We start from the raw sequence: 25633 nt of genomic DNA, 5'->3' as shown, positions 1-25633 counted from the left end.
GTTAGGAGTTATCGGGGTTTACGGGGATAGGGAGATATGTCAGCATGACGTGTTTCGGCGTTAACGGCCTAACGTTACGCCGAATCGGCGATAAGACGCGGCGGGACTTTGGCCCGCAACCTAACCCTAGGTAACCCTAGGGTCACGCGCTCTCACTCGATGTCTGGCGGTCCCTATTATATATACCGCCCTCGCTACTGGCACTGAAGAGCTCATCATCAAAGCGAAACCTGAAGCGATAGCCTGTCTACCTTCCTGTCTGCCTCCTTGACGATTCTCTTCTCGATAGTTTACGTTCCATTCCACCCTAACTAACCCTAACTAACCCTAACTAACCCTAACTAACCCTAACTACACATTGACAATATGGGTGATCTTTCCTGATTCGATAGGCCTCCCATCCATAACATCTACCTGACGAGGTACTTTAAGGCGGGTCATTGTAAGATTATTGTGGCGTACAAAAGATTCGTCAATAAAAGCGTATCCAGAGGCTCCGGTATCAATAAGGGCATAGGTGGGTATAAAAGAGTCAGAATTCTGAGAAATAGAGCAGGTGACGACAAGAGAGTCTTCGGACATCTTATCCTCGGAAACGGCAGCAGCGGAGACAACAGGGACAACAGGAACAGGTGGCGGGGCTAGCCCCTTTGGTTTGCCATTTTCTACCAAAGGGGCTGACCTTTTAACGCCGGCTTTTGGGACACATGTTCAATTGGTTTTTCTCGCCAATTGCTGATAGTGCGGGGATCTTGGGAACGAGGGGTCAGGTAGCGTGGCTTGGCGGAGACAGGTAGCGTGGCTTGGCGGAGACATGGCGAGATTGAGTTTTAACTCTAGCGGCAGAGACGGAGATGCGGGAGCGAAGATCAGCAATAATGGCATTGGCTTGAATTTCCCAGGCTTTTGCAACAGAAGTGATGTGAAGAATCTCATCTTCAGCATCGGCGAGGTCCTCGTCGGCAATGGCGAGACTTTCCTGGTGTAGTGCCAGACGGAACCGAAGCTCTTCTTCTTCAGCATTTGATTCCTCCAGCTCAATCTTTAAAGCAACGATAACCTCGTCGCGACCTCGTATGATCTCGGTAGAATCTTCCTGGTTATCGCACAAGGTTTGCCAAAAATCGGCAGCCTTTTCGTTGGCTGCTTCTAGTTCTGTGGTGAGGCCTGCAATGACCTCTTCCTGAACCGTGTCGATAACGGGTTCTAGTGGCGCGGGGGTGTCAACAGGCTTAGTGAGAGCCTCCAAACACTCAGCAATAAGACCATGAGCTTCCGTAAGTTCTTCGCCGAAGTCTATATCGGCTGGGAGGGGACCATAGGTGGTCAGAAATTCTGAAAGACGCTGCAACAGCGTATCCTGAGTGGTGTCGGACATAGTCGCGACCAGAGCTAAGCAAGGTGGTGTTGTATCGGTTGGCTGTAGAAGATGCAACCTAAGTGTAACGGGGACTATGGACTTAGGAACTATGAAGCCAAGGAATACAACCGAGGCGAAGACGTGGACGTAGAATGTTCGTGGACTATGGACTATGGGGCCGAAGGGTACACCTAAGGCAAGAACGGGGACTGTGGACTATGGACTATAGATGGTTGTACCTGGTCTAGTATACCGGGTAAACCCTATGACGTAGCGCGAACCAAATAGTATTCGTAACTGTAAAGTACAGAGAGAGAGAGAGAGAGAATCTTATATTGCATAGAAGCCGAAGCTTATCGCACACCTAACTACCCGACTACAACCTCCACCGACTAACCCGAAAGCAAAAACGAAGTACAAAAACTAACTACCGCAGCTACAAGAACTGCGTACATAATAAAACAAAAACAGCGCACGAAGAGGGCGCGGATAACAAGTGGTACAGGTAAGCAGAATCTAAGCGACAACAAAGAAACCTCCCCGTAGTAAAAGTAAGAACCCCAAACTTCTCCGTCAACTGCATTAGCGAGCACAATCCTAAACGTAGTGTTCAATCGAAACGATATCATTACCAACGTTCCCGGTGTCATATCTGTGGACGAACCTTAACAGGACTGGGAAACCACGCGCACGAAGGCAGGAGAGGCCAACCGCAACAGCGTCAGGTGTGAAAGCGAGGGGGGGTGGGTCGAGTGTGGGTCCTCGGGCTTCTGGTTGTCAGGCAGCGAGGAATTGAGGAGTGGTGACCGGTTGGTCAAGTAAGGAGTGGGTGGGGTCGTCGGTCCCTGGAGCAACGGCTAAAGACTGTGCCTGAGTCGTGTTTGAAGTGGTGTCCTCTGGAGGGGACATGCAAAAAGGGTTGAGCCGAAGGCTCAGTATGTATGGGGGTCGCAATCGAAAGTGCCGACCGTGTTGTGTTGAGGGTGGTCTCGGAGACCGGTTGGGTTGGGGTGAGGGGAGCGGGCCGCCTCGGGTAAAAAAGGGTTGCCTGGTTAAGGCCGATAAAGAGGGGTAAGGTCACGGGACCTCGGGTAAAAAATTTGACGATTGTTTCGCGACCGAGAGGTCGCTAACTTCGCGGGCTGTCGAGCGCTTTGGCAGTAGGTTCTCGCTGACTGGAGATTACTGACAGTGTGCGTACCCGACGTGTGGGATCACTCGTGCGATGAGTGAAAGTAAGGAGGGGCGAAGGCGGCTTTCGAGAGTAGCCGCTGGTTTGGCGAGGGGTGAACGGTGGACGCATCCCGTGAGGGCACCGAACGAGCAAAGAATGGGGGGTGTCGAGCGAGGGAAGTTCAGGGACCGAAGCAATTCGAGAATCAGTATAACTCCATCTCGGGGGGAAGAAATCCTATCGCGAGCCAGAGGCGAGCGAGTAGAATACAGAAGAAGAAGAAGAAGAAACTTATATTGCTTTGAAGTACAAGACTTATCGCACGCCGACCCGACCGCCTAAAACACGAACCAAACAAAAGAACGAAAGGAAAGAAAACAACAAACGCGAACAAACAAACAAGAACAAAAGCGAACACGAACGAACATCAACATTTAGAATAAGGAAATTCCAGAACGACACTCAACCAGAAACAACCCAAAGACAAGGAGAAATAACATATCTCAGCGAACTCGGGCGCTAGATCCATCAAAACAAAGTAAAACCAAAGTTAAAAAGGTAAAAGGAAACCGCCCTTTCCTAATCCCGTCCCTAATCATTTCCTTCCATCCCCTCTTCTAGGTCCACCTCCGCTTCCGCCGACTCGTACCACTTCGAGAGTTGAGAGTTTTTTGCAAATTGTAAGATAAGGTCCGTTTTCAAGTTTGTAAACATCCAGTTTTCCCAGGTCATCGCTCCGGGGATCTTTTCTATCAGGGGGGCACGGATTCGAGCCCACGCTGGGCATTCCATAAGTGTGTGTTTCGCTGAGTTTTCCATACCACACTGGCATGGTTCGGGGTCTGTATATACCGCGTGTTTATCGATTCGGGTAGTTTGGCACCTGATTCGAAAAACCTTTTTCGCCTCCGTTAGGGTGAGTTTCGCAATCTTGGAAGGGGGGCGGAACTCCCCCCGGTGATGGTAGTCCGGTATTGGTTGTGTATTCCATTCTTCCAACAGGTGGTCGCGTAGTAGTTTGTTTTGGTTCCACTTGTCCCTCGCATTTCCGGGGGTTTGATATGGGAGTAGGAGGGAAGCGATTCGGTGTAGACCTGTCCCTTTGATGTTTGCTTCTCTGTATGGGAGGAGCTCAATTAGGGATTCATTGTTGGGGTGGGTTGCCTCGGTGCAGAGTATTCTGGTTCCGTACTTTCTTGAGCGATATGTTAGGAGGTATTCTAGGGGGGGTAGTCCTGCTTCTCGGAGGAGTTTAGCTCTCTTGGTCCATCGAGGTAGGCCCGTGATGATCCGGGCAGCTTCGTTGTATAGTGGTTCTAGTGATCTAATGATTTGGTCTGCGCCAGTCCACCAGGCCTCAGATCCGTAGAGCAGGCTTGGAAGGAAGCCCTGTGTTATTAGGTGATGAACTGTCTTGACTATTATCCCTGGCAGGCGGGCGGTGTTTCGGATTTGGTGGAGGGCTTTTAGGCCTTTTGCGATTGCTGCTTCGATATGGGGCCGGAAGGAGAGGGTTGGATCTATCCAGACTCCTACGTATTTCAGCCTCTCCTTGGGGTATATATCGATGTTGTTAACTTTGACTGGAAGTCGTGGTTGTTGTGTGGATGATGTGGTGGGCCGGAAGAAGATCAGATCGGATTTATCCGGGTCGTATTTGATTTGGAGTGGCTCAGCTTTAATTAGTCTTTCTCTCATTCGTTCCTCCATTCTCTTGATTGTAAAGCCTGGTGTTTTGGATATTTGCACCAGCGCATCGTCATCGATGTAAGTTGTGTCCATCTCTTTTGGGCTGCTAGTTGGGTCCAGAATTACTCCGGCATATGTCACGAATAGTACCGGAGAAATGGGGCTACCTTGCGGCACTCCGGAATCATAGGGCTGTGGTTCCTCTAGCTCATGGTTGAATTGGAACTGTAGTTTTCTGCCGGTGTTGAATTCCTTGCACCATTCTGTCAGATAGGTGGGGAATTTTTGTTGGTGCATGATTTCCGCGAGGAGTAGGTGATCGACACAATTGAATGCTCCTTGGATATCGTTGGTTAGGATCGCTGGTCTATCTCGCCGGGCGATTCCGGTGCTGTTTTTTAGTAGTAGGTTTTGTTGTATTGGTGTCAAGGTTCTCAGAAGGGCATCGATTACCGAGATGGTTAGTCTTCCTCCGAATTGGTTTGCTGAGAGTGTGCCTAGGATTTCTCCAGCGGTGCAGAGTCTCTGGGCCACTATCTTCTCCAGGATTTTGCTGAAACATTGTAGAAGGGAAATGGGCCGGTAGGCTTTTGCTTCATGATAGTTTGCTTTACCGGGTTTCGGGATCGGGATACACTTAGCTATTTTCCATTCCGCTGGATGTACACCGTGCCGGAGCATAGCGGAGAACATGTCTTGGATTAGATTTGTGTTTGCTTTGACTATAGCTTTAATAAAGGTATAAGGGATGCCATCCGGGCCGGTCGCCGAGTGCGCTGGGCAGGAGTCGATTGCTTTGTTAAGTTCTTCGGGGGTGACTATGTCGAAGGTGTTGCTAAGGTTAAAAGAGGGGGGTCTAATGTTCAAGGGGGGATGGTCGGGGGACGTCCATTTCGAGGGGAAAAGTTGGGCTCTTAGAGCTTGACACTTCCCCGCAAACGTTTCTTCACCTTGTATGGTTGGTATGATTGTGTCTCGTCTCTTTCCTGCGCTTAGGATTCTCCATACTTCACTACCTTTCGCCTCGTTCATCGTCTTTTCCCGCTGGTCCGCTTTTGCTTTCCGGATCATGACTGTCCATTCTCTGCAAGCCTTCCGGTGTTCCTCCACGTGATTGAATTTCCTTGTATTTCTCGCCTTCCTTTCTGCTGCGTTTACCCTTGCCTTCATCTGTTTCATCTCATCTGACCACCAGGAGTTGGCTCTTACCCCCTCCTTCGAGAGTGGTGTTACCATGCTGACTGTTGACCTAACCAGTTCTAGGAAGAAATCGACAGTTTGTTCCGTGTGTTCCTTGGTTTCCCATGCCTCTGCAGGGATGGAGATGTTTGACATGTGGTTCTCCAATAGCTTCCAGTCTGTTTGTCGCCACATTCGTCTTGGAACAAAAGGTGGTTTTTCCAGGTGTAAGTGGACGGAGGTTCTCCCGTGGTCTGAGCCCGCTCCGTAGGGTTCAGTACTCCATCGTAGGTTGTGGTCGAGTGTTGGGCCTTTTACAAATGCAAGGTCGATGGTTGTGGGCCTTTTCCCTCTGTCTCTGGGGAAGTGCGTAAAGACGCCTGGTTCGTTCAGGAGGGTCAGTTTCTGTCGGGTTATCCATCGTTTTAACCGTGCGCCGTTGACCCGGTCTGCTCGAATGTTGTTTCTGTACTCATGTGAATTTACTCCGTACCACATCTGATGGTGGCAGTTGAAGTCTCCCATTACTAGACAGTTATCAAGGGTTTGGATTGTACTTGCTATTTGGGCGAAGGGGCCACTTCGGCCTGGGGAGTATATGTTTAGGATTTGGGTTTTTTTGGTTTGGATTTCTACCGTAATCGATACTATGAAATTATCGTGTGTGTAGTGGTGTTTTGGTTTAAGATTGACATGTTTGCGGACGTATGTTGCACATTTTGTATTGGTGTTGCTGGCCGTAAAAATATAAAAGAGATTTGATTCTGGTGGGTATCCCTCTGCTGAGGTCCATGGTTCTTGTAGTAATAGAAAATAAATACTAGAGTCTGTTTCCGCTTCTTCTACCGCCGCCTTGGTGATAAGTTCGCTCCGTGCACAATTGAGTTGGTGTGCGAGCGCGGTGGTTCGAGGCCTAAGCATTATTTGTCATGTGTTGGTCGTCTTCGGGAACGGGTGTTGCTCCGACTGGGGCGGTGGCTGGTACTTGAACTACCGGAAGCGGCTCCTGGATGGGTGCGGCCGGTGGGTCTTGAGCGGGTGGAGCGTTTTCCTTTCCTTTGAGGAATCGGCGTTTGACTCTTTCGGGGCATGCTGGGTCGGAGGCCTTATGGATTCCTTTACAGTTCAGACATCTAATTGGGGTGTGGGTGCATCTGTATCCTCCCTGGCATTGATTGCATGGGTGGAAGCTGGTGAGATGATCTCCGGCACAATGACCGCATCTCCCACTGTTTTTGCATTTCTCCTGGCGGTGACCGTATTCGAGGCACTTCGCGCATTGGGTGTCTGGGAAGGTTGGGAGGAAGGCCTCGATGTGGCAGCTTCGGTTAAAAAGGGATAGGAACTTAACTCCTAGTGTTTCCATTGTGACTTGTCCTGGGAGCGCGATGACCATTGATGAGTGGGTTTTCTCCATTCGAGTCTCTGCTCTGGAGATCCAGCGGGGAACCTGGGCAAGTTGGAAGTTATCTCCATAATTGCTTCTAATTTCGGATGCTACCAGTTGTCCGGCCTCGACGCCTTCTCCGACCGTTGTGGGGATTCCGTGAATAAGGAACTTTGACCATTTGGAGTTTGCCCGGATGGTGGCGACTGGTACTTGTAGGGTGAGGAGAGCCTCCTCAATTTCTTTGGCATACTCCATTGCCTTTGTCGCTGGGGTTACAAACTTTGTTTCCAGGATAAAGTTGTCCTTGGGTGTTCTCCTTGCTGAAATAAAGTGGCAGGATTCGTCCTGAATTCTTGCATTAACTAAGGTCCTGATCTCGGAGGGATTGGCGTCGGATGGGGCAGTGGTTTCAACAATGATTTCTTTGTTGATTTTGGTATATTCTGGCTTGAAGAGAGGGTCCGCTTTTGGCTTTGCGGACTTCTTTCTTCTCTCTACAACTTGGAAATTTCCTTGAGCAGGGCCGGGTGCCGAGGCCACGGCGGCCCAGGTGCCTGCTTTCCATCCACGGGGAGGGGCTTGTTGGGGGGGTGCGGGTGGGGGGGCCTGAGGAGCTGCCTGAGGCGCTGCTTGGGGAACTGTTTGGGGGACCGCTGGAGGGGGCATTCTCTGTCCCTGCGGTTGTTGTGGTTTTCGCTGTTGTTGCTGCTGTTGCTGTTGTTTGTTTTGTTGTGGTTGCTGCGGTTGCTGCGGTTGTGGTTGTTTGTTGAGGAGAAGATGGATCGCCGAGTGCATGTTGGTGATCATATTTGTTTGCGCCTCGATTTGGTGCCTCAGTGTGTCCACTGTTCTCCGGAGTGTGATCGTTTGCTCTTCGAGGATTTCCATCCTGTCGGTGGGTGGGCAGATTCGGCTGGTGGCATGTCTAATGGCCCAGGTAATGTAGTTCAGGTCCGTCTGGGTGTGAGTGTCCTGGGGAACGACGCTTGGGTAGAGGTAGTCAATTCTCGGTTGGTATGGGTCATTGTAGTCGGATTGTGTTGCAAAGGTCGAGGAGAATTCTTGTTCCTGGGCTCCGGATGGGGTTGGATCGGGAACCGGAGTGTTCCTGTGCGGAGGGGCTGACCCTTGCTGGGAAGACTGGGTGAAAAAGGACTGGAGCGAGGCTTGTTGCGACATAATTGAGTGTCCAGTTCTTCTGGCGGCGTAGAGTGATGTTTCGGAGAGGTTTCTTTTCCTTCCCTTTGGGAGGTCAAGGCTGGAGAATTCTTCGCTAGAAGCCAGTTTTCGTGGTATATCTTTCGCTTGGAACAACAAAACGCGACCGTACGATCGGGGACGAAGTGGCTCAACCTGGTATGGTATACCAGGGTAAACCGAGGGGAATAAAATAAAGTGTTTTTGAAGCGAGGTTTATTGTTAGGGAGTTTTTGCGAGCCTTAGCGAGCAAGTAGAATACAGAGAGAGAGAGAGAATCTTATATTGCATAGAAGCCGAAGCTTATCGCACACCTAACTACCCGACTACAACCTCCACCGACTAACCCGAAAGCAAAAACGAAGTACAAAACTAACTACCGCAGCTACAAGAACTGCGTACATAATAAAACAAAACAGCGCACGAAGAGGGCGCGAATAACAAGTGGTACAGGTAAGCAGAATCTAAGCGACAACAAAGAAACCTCCCCGTAGTAAGAATAAAAACCCCAAACTTCTCCGTCAACTACATTAGCGAGCACAATCCTATACGTAGTGTTCAATCGAAACGATATCATTACCAACGTTCCCGGTGTCATATCTGTGGACGAACCTTAACAGGACTGGGAAACCACGCGCACGAAGGCAGGAAAAACCAACCGCAACAGCGTCAGGGGTGAAAGCGAGGGGGGGTGGGTTGAGTATTGGTCCTCGAGCATCTGCTTGTCAAACAGCGAGGAAGTAAAGAGTGGTGACCGGTAGGTCAAGTAAGGAGTGGGTGGGGTCGTCGGTCCCTGGAGCAACGGCTAAAGACTGTGCCCGAGTCGTGTTTGAAGTAGTGTCCTCTGGAGGGGACATGCAAAAAGGGTTGAGCCGAAGGCTCAGTATGTATGGGGGTCGCAATCGAAAGTGCCGACCGTATTGTGTTAAGGGTGGTCTCGGAGACCGGTTGGGTTTGGGTGAGGGGAGCGGGCCGCCTCGGGTAAAAGTGGGTGGCCTGGTTAAGGCCGATAAAGAGGGGTAAGGTCACGGGACCTCGGGTAAAAAATTTGACGATAGTTTCGCGACCGAGAGGTCGCTAACTTCGCGGGCTGTCGAGCGCTTTGGCAGTAGGTTCTCGCTGACTGGAGATTACTGACAGTGTGCGTACCCAACGTGTGGGATCACTCGTGCGATGAGTGAAAGTAAGGAGGGGGAACGACCGTCTGGCGGTGGCCGTCGTTTTGGCGAGGGGTGAACGGTGGACGCGACCCGTGAGGGCACCGAACGAGCAAAGAATGGGGGGTGTCGAGCGAGGGAAGTTCAGGGACCGAAGCAATTCGAGAATCAGTATAACTCCATCTCGGGGGGAAGAAATCCTACCGCGAGCCAGAGGCGAGCGGGTAGAATGCAGAGGTTGCATAAAGAAGAAAGGAAAAGAAAGAGAAACAAGAAATCACAAGACAACGCCCCCTTTATATATCCATACCCTATCTCAATGCTGACTCATACCCTCGCGTAACAGAAACAAAAAGAACATAATAGAAACCCACTTCGCTAAACCCAACCACACTGCATAATCATTCTCCCTTGTACCCAGACAACTCACATAGCCAAACCACATGGCTGCCGTTACAGCTGTCCCCACCAACTTTCTATACGGACATTTCTTGTTGATGTTCCATACCAAAATACTTCTGGGAATGGAATATCTGGTTATGATCTCTGTGTAACTCCCAGAAAGATTCTGCCAGTAACATTGTTTCCGTCCCTCTGTCTGCTCTGATATGCAATGGCAAACAATTCTGTGTCTGCATAATCTCCAAGAACTGACTTAATACACTGACCCCCATCTTGCCAGAAACTCTACAGTAGAACCAGGTTACATAACGGGAATATGCATCTATAGCAGCATAGATTTCAATGCCAAACATTTGCAGTTTGAGATGCCCATCAATAGACCAACACCAATTAGGTCCAGGACATATGAAATGCGCATGGTGTCTATTGACCCCCTTTAGTCTGTTTTCCACCCCGATTGGATCAACAATCTTCAAAGCTTGTCCTATCCGATAACTTTCAAAATCAGTTTAGTTTAGTTTGATAAAAGAATATCAAGCTGGTAAAGTCTTCCTGTGAGGCCAAAACACCCATATTCCGTAGGTGCATCCAGACTGATCTCCGGCCGGCTAAAGTGTAAAGAACCATGGGCGAGGTAGAAGCTGAGGGGTCGAGGGACATGGTTAGGTTCCCAGAGGGAAGGGGATGGCCTCGCGTGAGGGCGAAGGATGGGACAGGGGTATACCCGAAGGCCGGGGTGGCGGTCGGGGCAAGGACAGAGGAGAGGGTAGCGACGAGGGTCTGCACGAGGACACAGGCAAAGGTCCGTACGAGGACGGAGATAACGGCGGTCGGCCAGTTAACCGAGAAGGACGCGGCGAGGGGTAGGGAGGCGGCGAAGATCATAACAGCGGAGGCACTGGGCAGGAGGGACAGCAGATGTAACGTGGCCTGAGAGTAAAGTAATGTATTGAAGCGAGGCGCACCCCCAAAGTAATAACTCAAAGTAGAATACAAGATGTTGCGTAAAGAAAGGGAAAGAAAGACAACAGGAGACACAAGCGACTCTTTATAGCAAGGAGATGACAACCGATTATTAATCCCACGGAACCTTCTAGACTTCCTAATAACTCATACGTTTGATATAACAGCACAGTTCGTAACATAAAGTAATATTCCCCCTTTCCAATTCTTGCTCAATTATTTCTTGCAATTTTTGATCGGCATCATCATTTATCTCAGCTTGTGTTAACCTTCTATATATCCCCATAGATTTCCGTATGATACATAATCTCTTGAATTCTATTTGATAACCATGAATTTTTAAAATCTGGTTTTAAATCAGTATTTAAAAGATCTTATTTTAAACTGTTGAGATTGCAATACATACCCGTAGGATTTTTTTATCGCTCAGACACTTAATCCAAAATAGATAGGCAATCTCAACCCACATAGAAGATGTTTCCTGGCTACGGGTGTGTTTTTTAAAATTCCATTCTCCCAGCTTGGTCATAAGGGACCTGCGGGAGCATTTAATACCCATGTCAGTCAAGAATGACAATACTTGATTAATTGTTTGATCTTGTTCAACATAAAGACGTTGGATCAAATCTTGATTTGCTGATAGTGCAGCCGCAACTGGTGATTGACGAAAAGTTGACATTTCGAGTGATAGATGATGACGGTGTGTGTTTTAATGAAAATTATATGAAATTGATGGCAATCAGAATTGGCAGTTTCGGAACAATGAAATACATTAGAAATGGTAAAAATACATCTTATATATATATAAATATGAAATTCTTTGAAATTCTATTGTGTTTTGTATTCACAGGGATATTTTTCAGAAGCCGAACATAACCGACAAACCCCACCTTGTATCCCGTAATTATTTTCAATACCAAATGAAATATCTTCTGATTTTATATCAATTTTAATCTCATCAATCATTCTACGATGTCGCCAGTTGAATATTGTTCAGAAAGAGAAAAGACTATCCATCCGCAGATGACCGACAAAGTTTTCCGTTGTTGTGGAGAACGGGTACCACCACATTTACTTCTACCAGTCTCCCGTAATTCAACAAAAGTCAAAAGGGAACCAATAAAAACTACAGCCGGTGGTTCAGCCTCTGCACCGTCGACAGAAACCAGGCCAAATAGAAGAGATAAAGGGAAGGGTAAAGCCTCACAAAATATTGAAACAATTCTTCTTCTTTCCAGCCTGACAAACTCACCAGAGAGGATTGTCAAAACAGGTCAGTTAACAGCCCGTCAGATTGTGGAACTTTACCGTCAAGGCTCAATTAGTAAAACTTCTACAGAATCGAAAAAACAGAACTCAACATTTGGTTTAGTGCCTGCCCTCACATCACCAGCCCCCGCCAGCAGACAAAGTACTCTAAAAATTACAGCTAGAGATTCCCGCAAGTTAGTCATATACGTTGGCTCTTTAGATGATAAATGGAGTTCATACAAGAATATAGGTAAAACAATTAAGTGTTGAAATGTCTTATTTGATTTATTTTAACCAGTTATATAGGTGTATCATCAAAGATATTTGAGGACTTAGATGAGCTCATTATCGATCACTCTGATTTTGCTTTCAGTCTCTTGAGCTGCTCTCCTAATTGGCAGGATGCTATCACCGCAGAGTAATTAGATATACATCAAGTCCTTGTTGCAACGCATTTCCACCCCAAAGATGGACCCCATAGGTTGGAGGTCAGGAGCAAGCCAATAACAGTTAGAGATTTTCTGATGGATTTTCCTGGAGGGCCGTCTACAAAAATTGTTTTGGTAGTCAAATACCAAACAGAAGAACAACGGGCAATCAGGATCAAAAAAGAGAAGTAGGAAACACAAGAGTTTCTCACTGCTGTACGGGCAAGAAGAGACAGGTTTGATTCACCAGCGGTTATCAACAAGGAGCTTTCTATGAGAGTAGGAGAAAAGGTATATTATTTAATTCTATAGAATGGCAGCCGATTCATACTAATTGTCCTATAGGCATCTTCCCCAGAAGACGAACATTTTACCAGCGATCCCCCATTGCCCTCTACTCCTCCATTAAAAAGAGATTCAATGGCTTTGACTCCTGATCTACCTGAGGAGTCAAATTGTTTACTTAGCTCTCCCCATTTAGAGTCCTCTCCGTCACCAATTGGTAAAGATATTCCTTCAATACTATTTGAAGGGAATGCTATACAAGAGATCAGAAAATCTAATCGGCAGCCAAAGAAGAGGAGGAGATTATATGAGGATAGTGATTAAACATTTTTGTATATAGTTAAAACAATCATTTTATTTCTCTAACTACTAATTGTTATTCTAATCTAAACAATTTCAGGAAATCTTTTAAGATATTCCTTTTTGACGGCTTCATGCATTGTTGAGACCAAACAATGTCTAAAACCGTACCAGTTAGTTGTAAAGTGTTCTAACTTTGTTCCCCTGATAAAACCAATTCCACCAGGCCTACAAACAAACTTCCTATTCATTTCCCTGATACAGAAATCAGCTCCCGTGAACTCACCCATTGGTGCCATTACCGCCCATCCATCTTTTAAATCACCAATATCATAATGAGGTTCAGTAAACAGATTAATCAAACATGCTCTCAAAGAGAAACATTCCTGATCATCAGTTGCCCACTGTTGTTTCTCCTCCTTTGGCAAGGCCGTGGTCATTTTGACACAAATATCTCTGTTATCTTTGTCAACAGCACCAAGCAAAATTCTTTTGGCTCTGGTAAGATTGCCTAGTGAGGTAAAAAGGCGGAGGAGAACCGGATTCATGTGTTGAGATGTTTTGAGAGTATCTTTAGTGATGACAGCGTCATCATTATGACCTCTTTCCATCCATATACCCCAATGGTAAACACCAGCCCGTGACCAATCAACCCAACAAAGATGAGGATTGGCAAGAAGTCAATTCTTGTACTCAGCATGCCTAATATCTTTAACACCGGGAATATCAGGTGGTTGGAGTTCAGCATATTCCTCAATGTTGTAAGTTGTAGACTTCAGAACCCAGTTCCCAATTTCAACTCCATAGACCATCTCAAAACCCTTGCTGAAGTAGACAAACATTCGGGTGTAATTTTTATCAAGGGCAAGATAAAACGCACTGGGAACTGCAGGAACTTCAACTTGCTCATAAGTAAGAGCAACCTTATTGATCTCCTCTAAACTTTTGTTAACAAGAGTGCCAACTTTATTCAAAGGTTGAGAGATATCAACGTCAAAGAATACCTCAATGACACTCCCAATCTTGCCCTTGAAAATCTTAAAAGACCTGGCCCCGTTGGCTTTGGCCTCCTCACAAGTAGCCTTCATACCCTCAGAGAGATACATCCACTTGTTGATATCCCTTTCCAATTCCCGATCACTCTGTACTTTTTTGGGTACAGCAGATTGACTGGCATCTTGACGGGCAGCTTGTCTGGCAAGGAATGGTGTAAACTGTTTGGTTATGATATCAGCCAGGCAGTAGCTTTTGATACAGTCGGCCTTCTTTTGACTTTGAAGGTAGGGAGGAGACTTGAGAGCGCCGGCTTTGGTATGCATCAGGGCGGGATTGGTGAACTTAGGCATTGCTGTAGTCAAATTAGCACTGGCAGCAGTCTTGCCATGCAATAAAAACTCACCTACTAAAGGTAAGGCTAAGTGGTCGGGAACAGGTGCTGGAGTTGACGGCAACAGACTTCCTAACCAGAAGTAAAGCGAAGCTGTGCAATAAACTTCTCTACCAGAGGTTAAGTGAAGTGGTCGTATATGGGTGCTGGTGAAGATCGGAGTGCTGGTGGAAGGGCAGAGTACTTGTGGAAGGGCGGAGTGCTGGTAGAGAGGCGGAGTACTGGTGGAGGGACCTGGTGTCAGCAGCGGACTTCCTTACCAGAAGTAAAGTGAAGCCGTGCAATAAACTTCTCTACCAGAGGTTAGGTGTAGTGGTCGTGTATGGGTGCTGATGGAGGGGCGGAGTGCTGGTGGAGGCACCTGGTGTCAGCAGCGGACTTCCTTACCAGAAGTAAAGTGAAGCCGTGCAATAAACTTCTCTACCAGAGGTTAGGTGAAGTGGTCGTGTATGGGTGCTGATGGAGGGGCGGAGTGCTGGTGGAGGGACCTGGTGTCAGCAGCGGACTTCCTTACCAGAAGTAAAGTGAAGCCGTGCAATAAACTTCTCTACCAGAGGTTAGTTGAAGTGGGCGGTGGTGTTCGTGGTTGGTTGGTACCAGAGGTTAGTTGAAGTGGGCGGTGGTGTTCGTGGTTGGTTGGTGGTTGGTGGTTGGTGGTTGGTGGTTGGTGGTTGGTGGTCGTTCGTGGAGTGTCACGCTGGTTGCCAAAACCCCGAATTCGCTAATTGCACTTTGGTAGTTACGAGCCGCCGTAGGGGACGAACCTCGCGGGTGGCTTCCGAGGGCCGAGATTGCAACAGCCGAGCCGGGTTCCGGGCTCGCTGCGCTGCAGTGGTAAACCCCGTTCAGCTGGTCCGAGCGTGTGCTGCGGGGCTCCGTACCGCAGCGACATCTGCGAGGGACAGTATAGCGAGTCCGACGGGACATGGAAGCCCATCATTCTTCCGGTGTAGGACGCGGCCGAGGCGACCAGTATCGCGGGCGTGGTGCGCGGGCCGAAGATATGGGTCTTTTACCGGAAAAAGGACGGCGTTGTCCGGGGGGGTGGTCTGCGATAGTGGGAGGTGGGATGCGGGGGGGGTTGTGGCTGCCGGCGAGAAAAGGGACGTCGTTGGCGGCGGTGGTGACGGGGGATCAGTGTCCATGGTGTATCTATCCATCCCATGGCGGGGGCTAGCTAACGCGGGCGGGGTTGCAGGCGGCTGTGTGCTTATACCATATGGTTGACGGAAACGTGATTAAGCTGCGTTGTTACAACTGGAAACGAAACGAGCGGTATGCCGGAGGTCTGCATGGCCCCATTCTTGCCGCGAGTCTAAGGACGCAGCTCGGTACGATAAATATGTCGGACCATGGGTGTTCAGAGGGAGTATTATCAATCTGCAGATGCAGGGTGGGAGGACAAAGCTCGCGAGTATGGCAATGTGTATCAAGGGGGGCTAGACCAATATCAATGACGTGACAGCCGGTAATGAGCATTTGTTGCTGCACCTTACATGTGTGTATATATATATATATACAGACAAGTAAAGAAAACGAATTGAAAGTAATCCTCACGGCATGGCACAGGTGTCCAGAGATTTGATGACCTACCGTGATGTACTAGCGCGATACTACGGTGATATCCTACAATGATATAGTACGACGATACACTACCTCCCTCCCCCGGGTATGAGAGTTTGATATATAGATGATGGATGAAACGAAGAAAGGGTTTGAATTTTGTTAGGCGGGACCAGGGTTGTTAACCATATAAATTCGTCAAAATCCTCACCAGCCATCACTCGATCTGCTCATATTGCTCTTCCTAAAACGGGCTAATCAGCCCTGTTATGGACCTTATGGCGACGTAGGGTGGTAATACACTCAAAGCTAGATAACGTGTTATTAATTTGTAAACACAGCCGGAGATAATGAAAACATCATCAGTAACGGTAGTTATGAGTCGCTCGATCTATCCAGTTTCCTGAGTATTCAATTCGCGAGTAGGTCGGGGTCACGTCACAATCTCCTGGCGCAACTTGTAGACACTCCTACTCGCTTCAGCATCCATCGCTCCCAGCCTTGCAAAATGGACCTGGCTCACCAAGTGCGAAGCTAAACCTATATAAGCAGCTTCTGCGGTTTCACATGCGACCCCTCCGAGTAGCACGGACCAGCTCGCGGTTTTTATTTGCATGCAGGTGAGATTCCTTAATACGACTGCAGTTGTCGATCTGTCGATCTCAACCCCTGATTGTCTCTATGCAGCACGACACCGCTACGCCTCACGAGACCTTGGTACCACCCATCTCCATCTTTTTTTCCCCGCATTCAGCTACTGTGGAATCTTTCATCCACACACACTCAAAGGTTGGGGGTTGTATGCATAAGCTAGCCACTATGAGGAAAGAACATGGAGTAGCCGAGCCTGGAAGGGCCGATAAACTGCAGGGACCCATTCTTCTCTCAGCTCCTCAGCTCACTAAACCCAGGGTTACATAGAAAAGATCCTGGTCGATTCCCATCTTCCATCTTTGGAGGGACTATGGATAAAAAACCCAATAATTATTTACATTAGTCAATCCCTTCAAGATAGGTCGATAGGAAGTATCCTCTGGCTCAAAGTCCATATTTGAAGACCGGGTAGAGACAGAGATCTGACAGAAGGTGTTGTATCGCGAATGTGAGGCTTCAGGTTCAAATCCAACTTCATCAAATGCCGTCGCTGTCACACTCCGGACGAAACACATTATATGTGATTATCATCCGTGATTATGTTGTGGTACCCGAAATGTCAAATTTAGGACTATGGAGTACCAGGCGCGAGGACATGCATTTGGGCGCCCGGGTCATTTTATCAATTGGATTTGATTCCTTGAGGGGCCACAAAACTAATCCTTCAGACCTCAGCCCGGAGGGACAACCAGGACTTTGAAATTGTATTTCCAATAATTTGCAAGATAAACGTTTCTGTATCCTTTAATGGTCAATGATTGATATGCCAATTGACTGCAAAGCTGACTCCCGGGCGCGCAATAGTCCCCTCACGCGTAGAAATGTATCACGTATGCTTGCGCCGTGCCCTGTACAAGGAAAAAGACTTTGAAAGTGACATCATCAAGATTGATTCAACGCACATGCGCATATGCAGTCCATACTGCAATGGGATCACAGTAGAGGCTTTTGGCTGATTTTTGTTTTCCATTGTGTGAAGGGAAGTTCTTGCAGCCAAGATTTTAGCTGTCCCAAGCGCATTGAACTATTAACAAACAGAGCGTCTTGCAGGTACTGACAGAGAAATACTGAAGAACGTAATATTTGACATTGAGTTTTCTCTCAGAAAGTGACACGTCAGCTGCAGAGGCAGGCGCAGCTTTAGCTGAAAGTGAGACTTCAGCTCACCTGAAGACTTAGCTAGGCTTGTGTACGAGTTCTTATGATTATGTTGTAAGTCTTGTAGATCGAACATGAGTTTTTTGTGTTAATTTAATTCCATGCGATGTATCAAATGCCTATCTGAGAAACTGAAGGCGCCAACACCTTATCCCTCCCCGTGTCCTCAACTGATTCACAAATTATAGCCAAGAATACCCTTCTGAGCCGACAATGAGAAGTGGTTTTACGCCCGTGCTTGCGATCGCCGTGGTTGCCGGCTGGGAAACCTGGTGGTAATCATCGCTCATTGGCGCGTTACAGCCGGTGGTATGTATACTTATCCACCTTTACATACAAGTACCCACTGGCATTCCGGTTAAGCATTCCAACACTTATCTTCACAGATCTAGTTTAATCAAAAGTGAGAAATGACTTTAAATCTCGCTTTCCAGACTCTGTAGCAGGTAGCAAAGACAAACTATTCGTACTAATGAAATAATAAAACCTCCGCACCAGGAAAGGGAAGGCATCACGTCACAATCAACAACCAACATTCTGACATAAAACATTTCCTGTGACAGGATAGCATGACATCCATCACTCATTCCTCGCGCATATAGTCAAAGTTCCACCTCTGAGATTCCGACCCGGGGTCATTCGGGACACCTGCGATGTTTTGATATATCTTTGGTAAAGGCACGTTTCCACCAACGGCGGCCGAGAGCCAAGGCCTAGCAACGCTCTGAACACGGGCGAGCATGATTGGAGGAAGTCTTGTGTCGTTAGTCGCCGGTTGTATTAGGGCACACAAACTCGGTATTGAGAGGTAGTACAAACCGTTTCAGCATAATCGCTTCCTCAAAGGTCCATAACTGGGACGTCTTTGGCCTCGGCATCTCCGGAGATTCTAGCATAATATTGTTCTCGTTTTCCCCCTGGTTGGTATCCAGGGTCAAACACCGTTCTTCTTCTGAGCCCTTGCCCGTCATGAGGATCATGAAAAGTGGGGGACTGTCGTCAGTGATGTTATAGGCCTTGACGTGCCACTTAGTTTCTGCGCCCAGTCCAACTACAGCGTGATTGTTCTGTTCGGTGAGGAAGTTATTTTCGCCGAGAGAGGCACGAGCAGTTCCTTCTTCGATTTGGGCGGACATGATGAATGAGGATATCTTTGAAGAGGTTGGAATTTGAGTGTGGTGTTGTGGGATGTTTTGAGCTTTCGGAGCTAGAGCATCCAGGGGATATTTATACTATTTTACTCCTGCCGTGTGTTTCGTCCTACTCGGACGGTCTTCGATCAGTAGGTGATACAAAATTGCGGTAGAAATTTGTAAAAAAATCTCAATGTTACAAAAATGCACATATTAGCACTTGCATGCATCAACGTGCACCCCCAGTTCCAGCTAGACCTCCTTGTCGATTCGATTAGCTGAAACCGAATTGCACAGACCTGCTGAACGAGGAGATAGAACTCAAAAGACGTAACAAGCCCACAATATTATGTGGTAGCCAAGACCAGTCGTGCTTACAATCGATCATTACAGGGCGGCAATGCAGACATTTACTTCATCGCTGCAGGGATTTACATTAAGTGGTGGGTAGAGATGACTACCACAGCAGATATATAGCTATATTGCAATATATATCCAAATGGGCGTGTGCAAGTACTTACCATATACGTTTAGTATCTTCCGTTCTCGGTGCAACTCCAACAACGGCTTACACAATTTTCACCATCCTCTCGATTATCTCGACACTGCAGATCCATGTATCACTTTCAAAACTATTCCGACCACCTAGCGACCTATTTTACACGATAACAATATTTCTTATTCATGTTCACTTGATGTGCCAAATTCATGCAGCACAAGTAAAAAGCAAAGTCAATTCCATCTTTTTCTTTTGCCAGGCTGACCGCTGTTTTTGTTGAATTAAAAGTGTTTCTTTCTCTTTTGAAATACTGTCACGAGCACTGTGTTTGGGACAAGACCTCATCTTGACCCTCTACCTGGGGTGAGAGAGGTGCCCCTGGCACTGATGCATGCAATGCTGAACAAGGAATAAAACCCTGAAAAATCAATGATCAGGCGCAAACTGCGCTATGAGTATTTCTTTCTTTTTCCTTTTTCAAACACAATTACTGAACAACCTATCGATTCCTTACCTGATGTGTCCAGAAGGAGAAAACGCCTGGTCATGCGCCATGAATATCAGATACCGATAGCTTTCCCCAGTCCTGACTCCGGACAAAGGAACGATAGGACACTGGAACTGACATTTACAAATGACTCGAAAGTTGAAGACAACTTGAGGTCGCTGACAACTTGCTGAACTCCAACCACGGTTCTCGTGACAGAACTTGCTTGTTAGAGCGCTCTGAGCAATCGATATTTCTCACACTTATGTAGATCATTTGAAAATATAAGCAGGCCTCGACATGCTTACATATTTGTTGTTCTCTCGTACGTACTCAGACACGTGATCGATATCTTACATTCATATAAGTACCGTTGTGTGTCCTTGTCTAACTTCTTTTAGGGATAAGCGGCTTGTGCTCGCGTGCTTGGCTGCTCTTCACCCAGAGAGTAGTTAGTGGTCGATCTGGTAGAATGGTGACTTCAGCTAAATTCTTATTCCGCAGAACCACCAACTACAGGTTAAGGTTAAAGTTGAAGTTCTTGTGTTTGCAACGGTCAGGTCCAGCGCGTTTATATCTATAGCTATCCTGGCAGCGGCCTCAGATTAGATGGACTATATGATTCTGGTTCGTCTGATAGCTGACTTGCCAGGACTGAAGACAAAGCGGCGGACTATATATATCTATGGGGTCATCGGATATCACTCGGCTTTGTGAAAGAAAAAAAGAGAAAAAAAGGTGTGGGAGAATACATGGGCCTACATGCAGAGTTTGTGAATGATAAGGGTGTTACACACTGCACACTAATTATATATTAATACACCTATATATGCTTAGAATTGGCCATATGAGAGGTAATACGCAGTGATAGGCACGAGACCAGACGGGACTTAAATGATGGTGCTCTGGTTTGGATTGCCAATCTTGAGACATGTGCCTAGTATTGCTTGGGATCTCATATTCTCGTCGAGCTGTGGTTATGCGCGCGGCAAAGGTCATGAAATGAGCAAATGATAAATATCACCAGGGTTAGGGTTCTTTGGATTTACTCTCGAGCTATTTGAACGAATTTTTATGCCCTGCGGATCAAATAGCTGTCTTTCCGGTCTTGCCTCCCTGCTGCCCTGGCAGGTATTATATGTTCCTGGGATTGAGTCTCAAGACCACCATCAATTGAGTTTTATTTCGTCTTGTGCCCATCACTACCAATAAGGTCTTTCTTAATTGTTAGGGTTACAGCTAGGCAAAGACTAGGGGAGCTCCTCAGGTGCGGAACCTAAGAACAACTCTATGGCTGAAAAAAAGAGATTTTTGCAGGTAGGGGCGGGCGTTTACCCATCGCCAAGCCGCGTTCTTATATCGACCCTGCATCGCTCTATCACCGCTCCCCCAGTAGATAACAGTCCTCAAATCATTCATCACAGTACGGGTTGAGTAGCGAATTTCAATCGATAAACAAGCCCCACGTCATTAATAGGAATCCGAAGTGCAAGGCGGTGGAAGCAGATGGGAAGTTCAGGGGCAGTACGATATTGCCATAGACTACGGTCTGCATACAATTAATGAATTAAACAACCATAATAGGAATCCGAGTGAGATCGGGTGATGCGGAAAGCGTAACACATAGACTGTTGAATGGTACGATAGCTGAAGGACAAGCAAAGATTCAGCCGACTAAATGGGTATCAACATCTAACACTATCTCGTATGCAATTGGCGTATCCCCAGGTGAGCGTCGCATGTACCACCTGAGGAGTACCTCATATCATCCCCAAAGTATTGATAAGCTGGCGATTCCCGATATAAAACGAACTATATATTTGTACTAATGGAATAATAAAACCTCCGCACCAGGAAATAAAAACGTATCTCGCCACAATCAATAATCAACATTCTGTCATGAACCATTCCTATAACAGGATAACATAACATCCATCACTCTTAATCAACGAGCATGTAGTCAAGCTTCCACTTCTGGCCTTGCGACCCGGGGTCATTCGGGACACCTGCGATGTTTTGGTAAAGCCTTGGTAAAGCCACGTTTCCACCGATGGCGGCCGAGAGCCAAGGCCTAGCACAGCTCTGAATACGGGCGTGCATAATTGGAGGCAATCTGGTATCGTTAGTCACCAGTTGTATTAAGAAACTCGGCATTGAGAGGCAGTACAAACCGTTCCATTATAGCTGCATCCTCAAAGGTCCATAACTGAGACGTCTTTGGCCTCGGCGTCTCCAGCGGTTCTACCATAATGTTGTTCTCATTCTCCCCAGCGTCGGTATCTAGGGTCAAACAACGTTCTTCGGAGCCTTCGCTGCCCATGAGGATTATAAAAAGTGGGGGACTGTCTTCAGTGATTTTATAGGCCTTGATGCGCCACTGAGTCTCTGCGCCCAGCCCAATTACACCGTGACAGTTATGATCGGTGAGGAAGTTATTCTCGCCGAGAGAAACGCGGGCAGTTCCTTCCTCTTGGACGGACATGGTGAGTGATATCTGTGGAGAAGTTGGGATTTGAGTGTGGTATTGTGGGATGTGTTGAGTTTTCGAAGCTAGAGCATCCACGGGATATATATGATATTCTGCTCCTGCTGTGTGTTTCGTCCTACTCGGACGGTCTTCGATCAGTAGCTGATATAAAATTGCGGCGTAGAAATTAGCACTTGCATGCATCAACGACGTGCACCCCCAGTTCCAGTTAGACTTCGTTGTCGGTTCGATTAGCTGAAATCAAAGTGCACAGACCTGCTGCACGAAAACATACTGTACTGTACAGTTATTCGGATGTAGACAGGTAAATTATCTGCTCTCGCCGGTTGACCGGGGGTGAAACAGGGTAATATGGGCCTCTTTGAAGATTTCCAATTCATCTATCCTCAGAGGAATGTAAGCTGATACCGCCGGCTCAAGCTCCCCAATTTGGTTAGAAACAGAGATAAATTTCTCCTCTATCCTCACGAGATGGCTCCTCTGATAGGTGCTGTATCTCGAATTATCCCTTCCACAGATGAAAGTTGTAGCCTTGTGTAACTGTTGCTAGTTTTTCATTGGCTCTGCTGCTGTTATCAATTGTAAAAAGCAAGACAATTCCCCTACTAAGTGGTGCACGGTCCAAGTCGCTAATTTGACAAGCTTCATCCGTGGGGGGAGTAATGTAGTGGATAGGCTGTGTATAAGCATCTATATGCATGCAGGGTCAATCCGTGCTACATGCCTATTTTTATTCTTCGACACATTAGATATTACCTCTATCAGACGGTAACATACTACCTGTGGTAATTGATCCCTCCTGGCACACTGTTCTTTTGCAGCCATTTCCAGTAGAGGGTGAAAAGTGCTCGATATCGGGATAGACCAATCCCTGGGCGTTACCTCTAAAGACAGGTAAACTATCTTTCACAAATTGTACTGTAGTCTGCAGGTGATAGGACTCAAAATAATGTAACACGCCCACAACATCGTGCGGCAGCCAAGCTCAGCCGTGTTTAAAACCATTCCAGGGCGGCAGTGCAGTTCATATCAGAGCATTTGCTTTGTCGCCGCAAGCATTTACATCAAATATGGTTGGGGGCGCCTTGAACCGGAGTGTCGCGACATTGGTTCCTGAGGATCAGTTTCCCAATCGAGTAATAGTTCATCATTCACCGCCAAGAGAAGCCTCTTGGCGCTAATGGAGAACCTTCCACCCAATCCAGAGACAAACTTTCCTAATCGGAAAGTATAGCTACCCCCAATAGGTAACTATAGCGCGACATTGGGTTCCCCGTCAAAAACCGAACTTTTAGAAAATCAATAGCTCAACCATAACAAAAGACTAAATTTGAAGAGAAGAAGTAGAATTATCGAAGAACAGAGAGAAAAATAGATTAGAGTGTGGTTGAGGAAAGTCATTAGCGGTTGAAGTTGACCCCGGAAACCACACAGGTTCAAGGTGTCCCCAGCCATAGCCGGGCAGATGACTACGGGTTGAGCAGCGCATTTACCAGTGAGCGGCGAATTTAAATCGATAAACAAGGGCCACATGGTTAATAAGAATATGAGTAAGATCGGGTAATGTGAAAAGCGTAACACATAGACTGTAGAATGGTATGATAGGTAAAGAACAAGCGAAGATTCGGCCAGCTAAATAGGTATAAACATCTTACCTCATCCCGTATTCAGCCGGCGTATCCCCAGGTAAGCGTCGCATGTACTACCTGAGGAGTGTCTCATATTTTTGATAAGCTGACGATTTTTAATTGATCGTGCAACTGTACCATATGTGGCGGCAGGGTAAGCACTCGAATATGTGATTCCCGAGCAGTCCACATCCTCTTGTCATGCACGGCCAAACCAAAAGCCTACGTAAATAGTTAGCACTCCCGACGTAATGCTGCTGGTACCGACCACATCACGTGCCATACCGCCTTCATTCTCACGAGCCCCATGTCCTCATACTATTAGCCGTCTTTCGGACAGCCACGAAGGTAATCTCAACCTGAGATTGGTTTAAACACAGCAAAATAGATACCCAATTCGGTTGTGTTGGTTAGCTGCGACTACTCGTTGTAATCGGAATTTCCTCCTAGATCTACACATTCCGCAGGTCTTTCAAAGCGTAGATTCTTAGTCGTAGTTCGCCTCTCTTAATCATCAATATGTTCCCCTTTTCTATGTATCTGATTATTTTAATTGCCTTTGGTTCCATACCACCATAAGTAAGATTGCCCCGATACATTGTCGATCAGAACATATGCAATAATTCCTTTCCCGTAGCACTTCTATGATATTCCACTATCAATATGTTAATATCGGTATTTGATTCATTGACCGATTGGGTTTTTACACCGAAAATAAAGGCTTGTATGACTTCTTTTGTCATTCCATTCATGGATCACCAGCAAATTAATAGTCCAGTTTGATCATCGACAATCTTTTAAAAACCAATCAATTCACAAAGCGATCAGGATACAGCAGAATGCGCAGTGCTTAGAGAATAATTTCAAAATAAACATAGGTAGAACTCCTCCATACCAAAACGAGAAGTTCGAAATACAGCGCATAAATATTCCCCGGAAGCACCCGACTGCTATGGAAGAATCGCTGTCCCTATAGACTACACTACGGGTACTAGCTTTCTCAATGCTGGGTCACTATTGACGTGGAATATATAACCTTTGATCTTTTCTTTCGATTCCGGATGTATGAGGTCCTGCTCCTTGAGCCAAGCGACATCGTCCCTGACCGATTGCTCCAACCTAGTGGGCGTTAGAATTTGATGAAAGCTTCAACACCTCGAACCGGAAGGATGCTATAACATACTCTTCGAATCCCATAAAGTCAATATGATCAGCGGATACACCGAGATTATTTTTGATTTTAGCATGTGCGTTCTCGTTTGTGAGTCCCATCATACCACATTCTACCCACGGTAACAGAGTTAGCAAGGTTCAAGACTTTCCATACAATCTCGCCGGGAGACAAGGTGATTGCTTACCCGTATGCTTGACCACCATAATCACTTTAGTATCCAAAAACTGCTGCGAGATGATTATGCTCCTCAGCGCCTCTCTTGCGCTTCCCCCGGCGTTACGGATCACGTGTGCGTCGCCGAGCTCAACGTCAAATGCATCGCGTGGATGGATCCAGGCGTCCATGCATGTTACTATATGTTTAGGGTTGAAGGTGTCGTTAGTATTTCAATGGCGAGGCGCTAAGCGTGGATGTTAGATATACGGACCTATGGCAAGACTCTTCTTTGGGATGGGGCAGTGGAGGTCTTCTTCGATAGCCTTTCTGCTAAACGGAGATTCGGACTCCATATTCGGGCTGACTTTGGTTTGCCCGAGGAAGGGATGTCTTGTAAGATGTTTCGAAGTGGGGCAAGGGGTGTTCTCCGGGGAGGATCTGTGGAGGGATAGAGGTGTGGAATGAGGTTTATATTGGGTATTCCTTTTATAGTATGATAACTGTCGGGAGTCTACCGTTACATATGATGTC

General features: G+C 47.0%; 8 protein-coding genes across 8 annotated transcripts; 1 reads left to right on the top strand and 7 right to left on the bottom strand.

The window, feature by feature from the left end:
* Positions 1 to 791: 791 nt before the first annotated feature.
* On the bottom strand, positions 792 to 1378 carry H6S33_007255 (uncharacterized protein; the record flags this gene model as incomplete). Its single annotated transcript, XM_044838616.1, has 1 exon — positions 792 to 1378. A coding segment is annotated over one exon (587 nt), but the record flags the coding sequence as incomplete, so codon positions are not given.
* Positions 1379 to 10173: 8795 nt separating this feature from the next.
* On the top strand, positions 10174 to 10482 carry H6S33_007254 (uncharacterized protein; the record flags this gene model as incomplete). Its single annotated transcript, XM_044838615.1, has 1 exon — positions 10174 to 10482. The coding sequence occupies one exon, from the start codon at positions 10174 to 10176 to the stop codon at positions 10480 to 10482; it is 309 nt and encodes a 102-aa protein (XP_044689418.1).
* A 2379-nt stretch (positions 10483 to 12861) lies between these two features.
* On the bottom strand, positions 12862 to 13323 carry H6S33_007253 (uncharacterized protein; the record flags this gene model as incomplete). The annotated part of the gene is made up of 1 exon (XM_044838614.1): positions 12862 to 13323. One exon carries the CDS (start codon positions 13321 to 13323, stop codon positions 12862 to 12864), a length of 462 nt encoding a protein of 153 aa, XP_044689417.1.
* A 132-nt stretch (positions 13324 to 13455) lies between these two features.
* On the bottom strand, positions 13456 to 14121 carry H6S33_007252 (uncharacterized protein; the record flags this gene model as incomplete). Its single annotated transcript, XM_044838613.1, has 1 exon — positions 13456 to 14121. The coding sequence occupies one exon, from the start codon at positions 14119 to 14121 to the stop codon at positions 13456 to 13458; it is 666 nt and encodes a 221-aa protein (XP_044689416.1).
* Positions 14122 to 15007: 886 nt separating this feature from the next.
* On the bottom strand, positions 15008 to 15307 carry H6S33_007251 (uncharacterized protein; the record flags this gene model as incomplete). Its single annotated transcript, XM_044838612.1, has 1 exon — positions 15008 to 15307. The coding sequence occupies one exon, from the start codon at positions 15305 to 15307 to the stop codon at positions 15008 to 15010; it is 300 nt and encodes a 99-aa protein (XP_044689415.1).
* A 2813-nt stretch (positions 15308 to 18120) lies between these two features.
* On the bottom strand, positions 18121 to 18673 carry H6S33_007250 (uncharacterized protein; the record flags this gene model as incomplete). The annotated part of the gene is made up of 2 exons (XM_044838611.1): positions 18121 to 18292; positions 18357 to 18673. The coding sequence occupies 2 exons, from the start codon at positions 18671 to 18673 to the stop codon at positions 18121 to 18123; spliced, it is 489 nt and encodes a 162-aa protein (XP_044689414.1).
* A 2924-nt stretch (positions 18674 to 21597) lies between these two features.
* Positions 21598 to 22138, bottom strand: H6S33_007249 (uncharacterized protein; the record flags this gene model as incomplete). The annotated part of the gene is made up of 2 exons (XM_044838610.1): positions 21598 to 21769; positions 21828 to 22138. The coding sequence occupies 2 exons, from the start codon at positions 22136 to 22138 to the stop codon at positions 21598 to 21600; spliced, it is 483 nt and encodes a 160-aa protein (XP_044689413.1).
* Positions 22139 to 24749: 2611 nt separating this feature from the next.
* Positions 24750 to 25455, bottom strand: H6S33_007248 (uncharacterized protein; the record flags this gene model as incomplete). The annotated part of the gene is made up of 4 exons (XM_044838608.1): positions 24750 to 24891; positions 24956 to 25055; positions 25131 to 25298; positions 25374 to 25455. The coding sequence occupies 4 exons, from the start codon at positions 25453 to 25455 to the stop codon at positions 24750 to 24752; spliced, it is 492 nt and encodes a 163-aa protein (XP_044689412.1).
* Positions 25456 to 25633: the final 178 nt, after the last annotated feature.

Source organism: Morchella sextelata (genome assembly GCF_020137385.1).
Source record: "Morchella sextelata strain SCLS chromosome Unknown scls_22, whole genome shotgun sequence".
NCBI lineage: Eukaryota > Fungi > Ascomycota > Pezizomycetes > Pezizales > Morchellaceae > Morchella > Morchella sextelata.
Note: the sequence above shows the minus strand (reverse complement) of the source record. Positions and strands in the feature narration are given on the sequence as shown.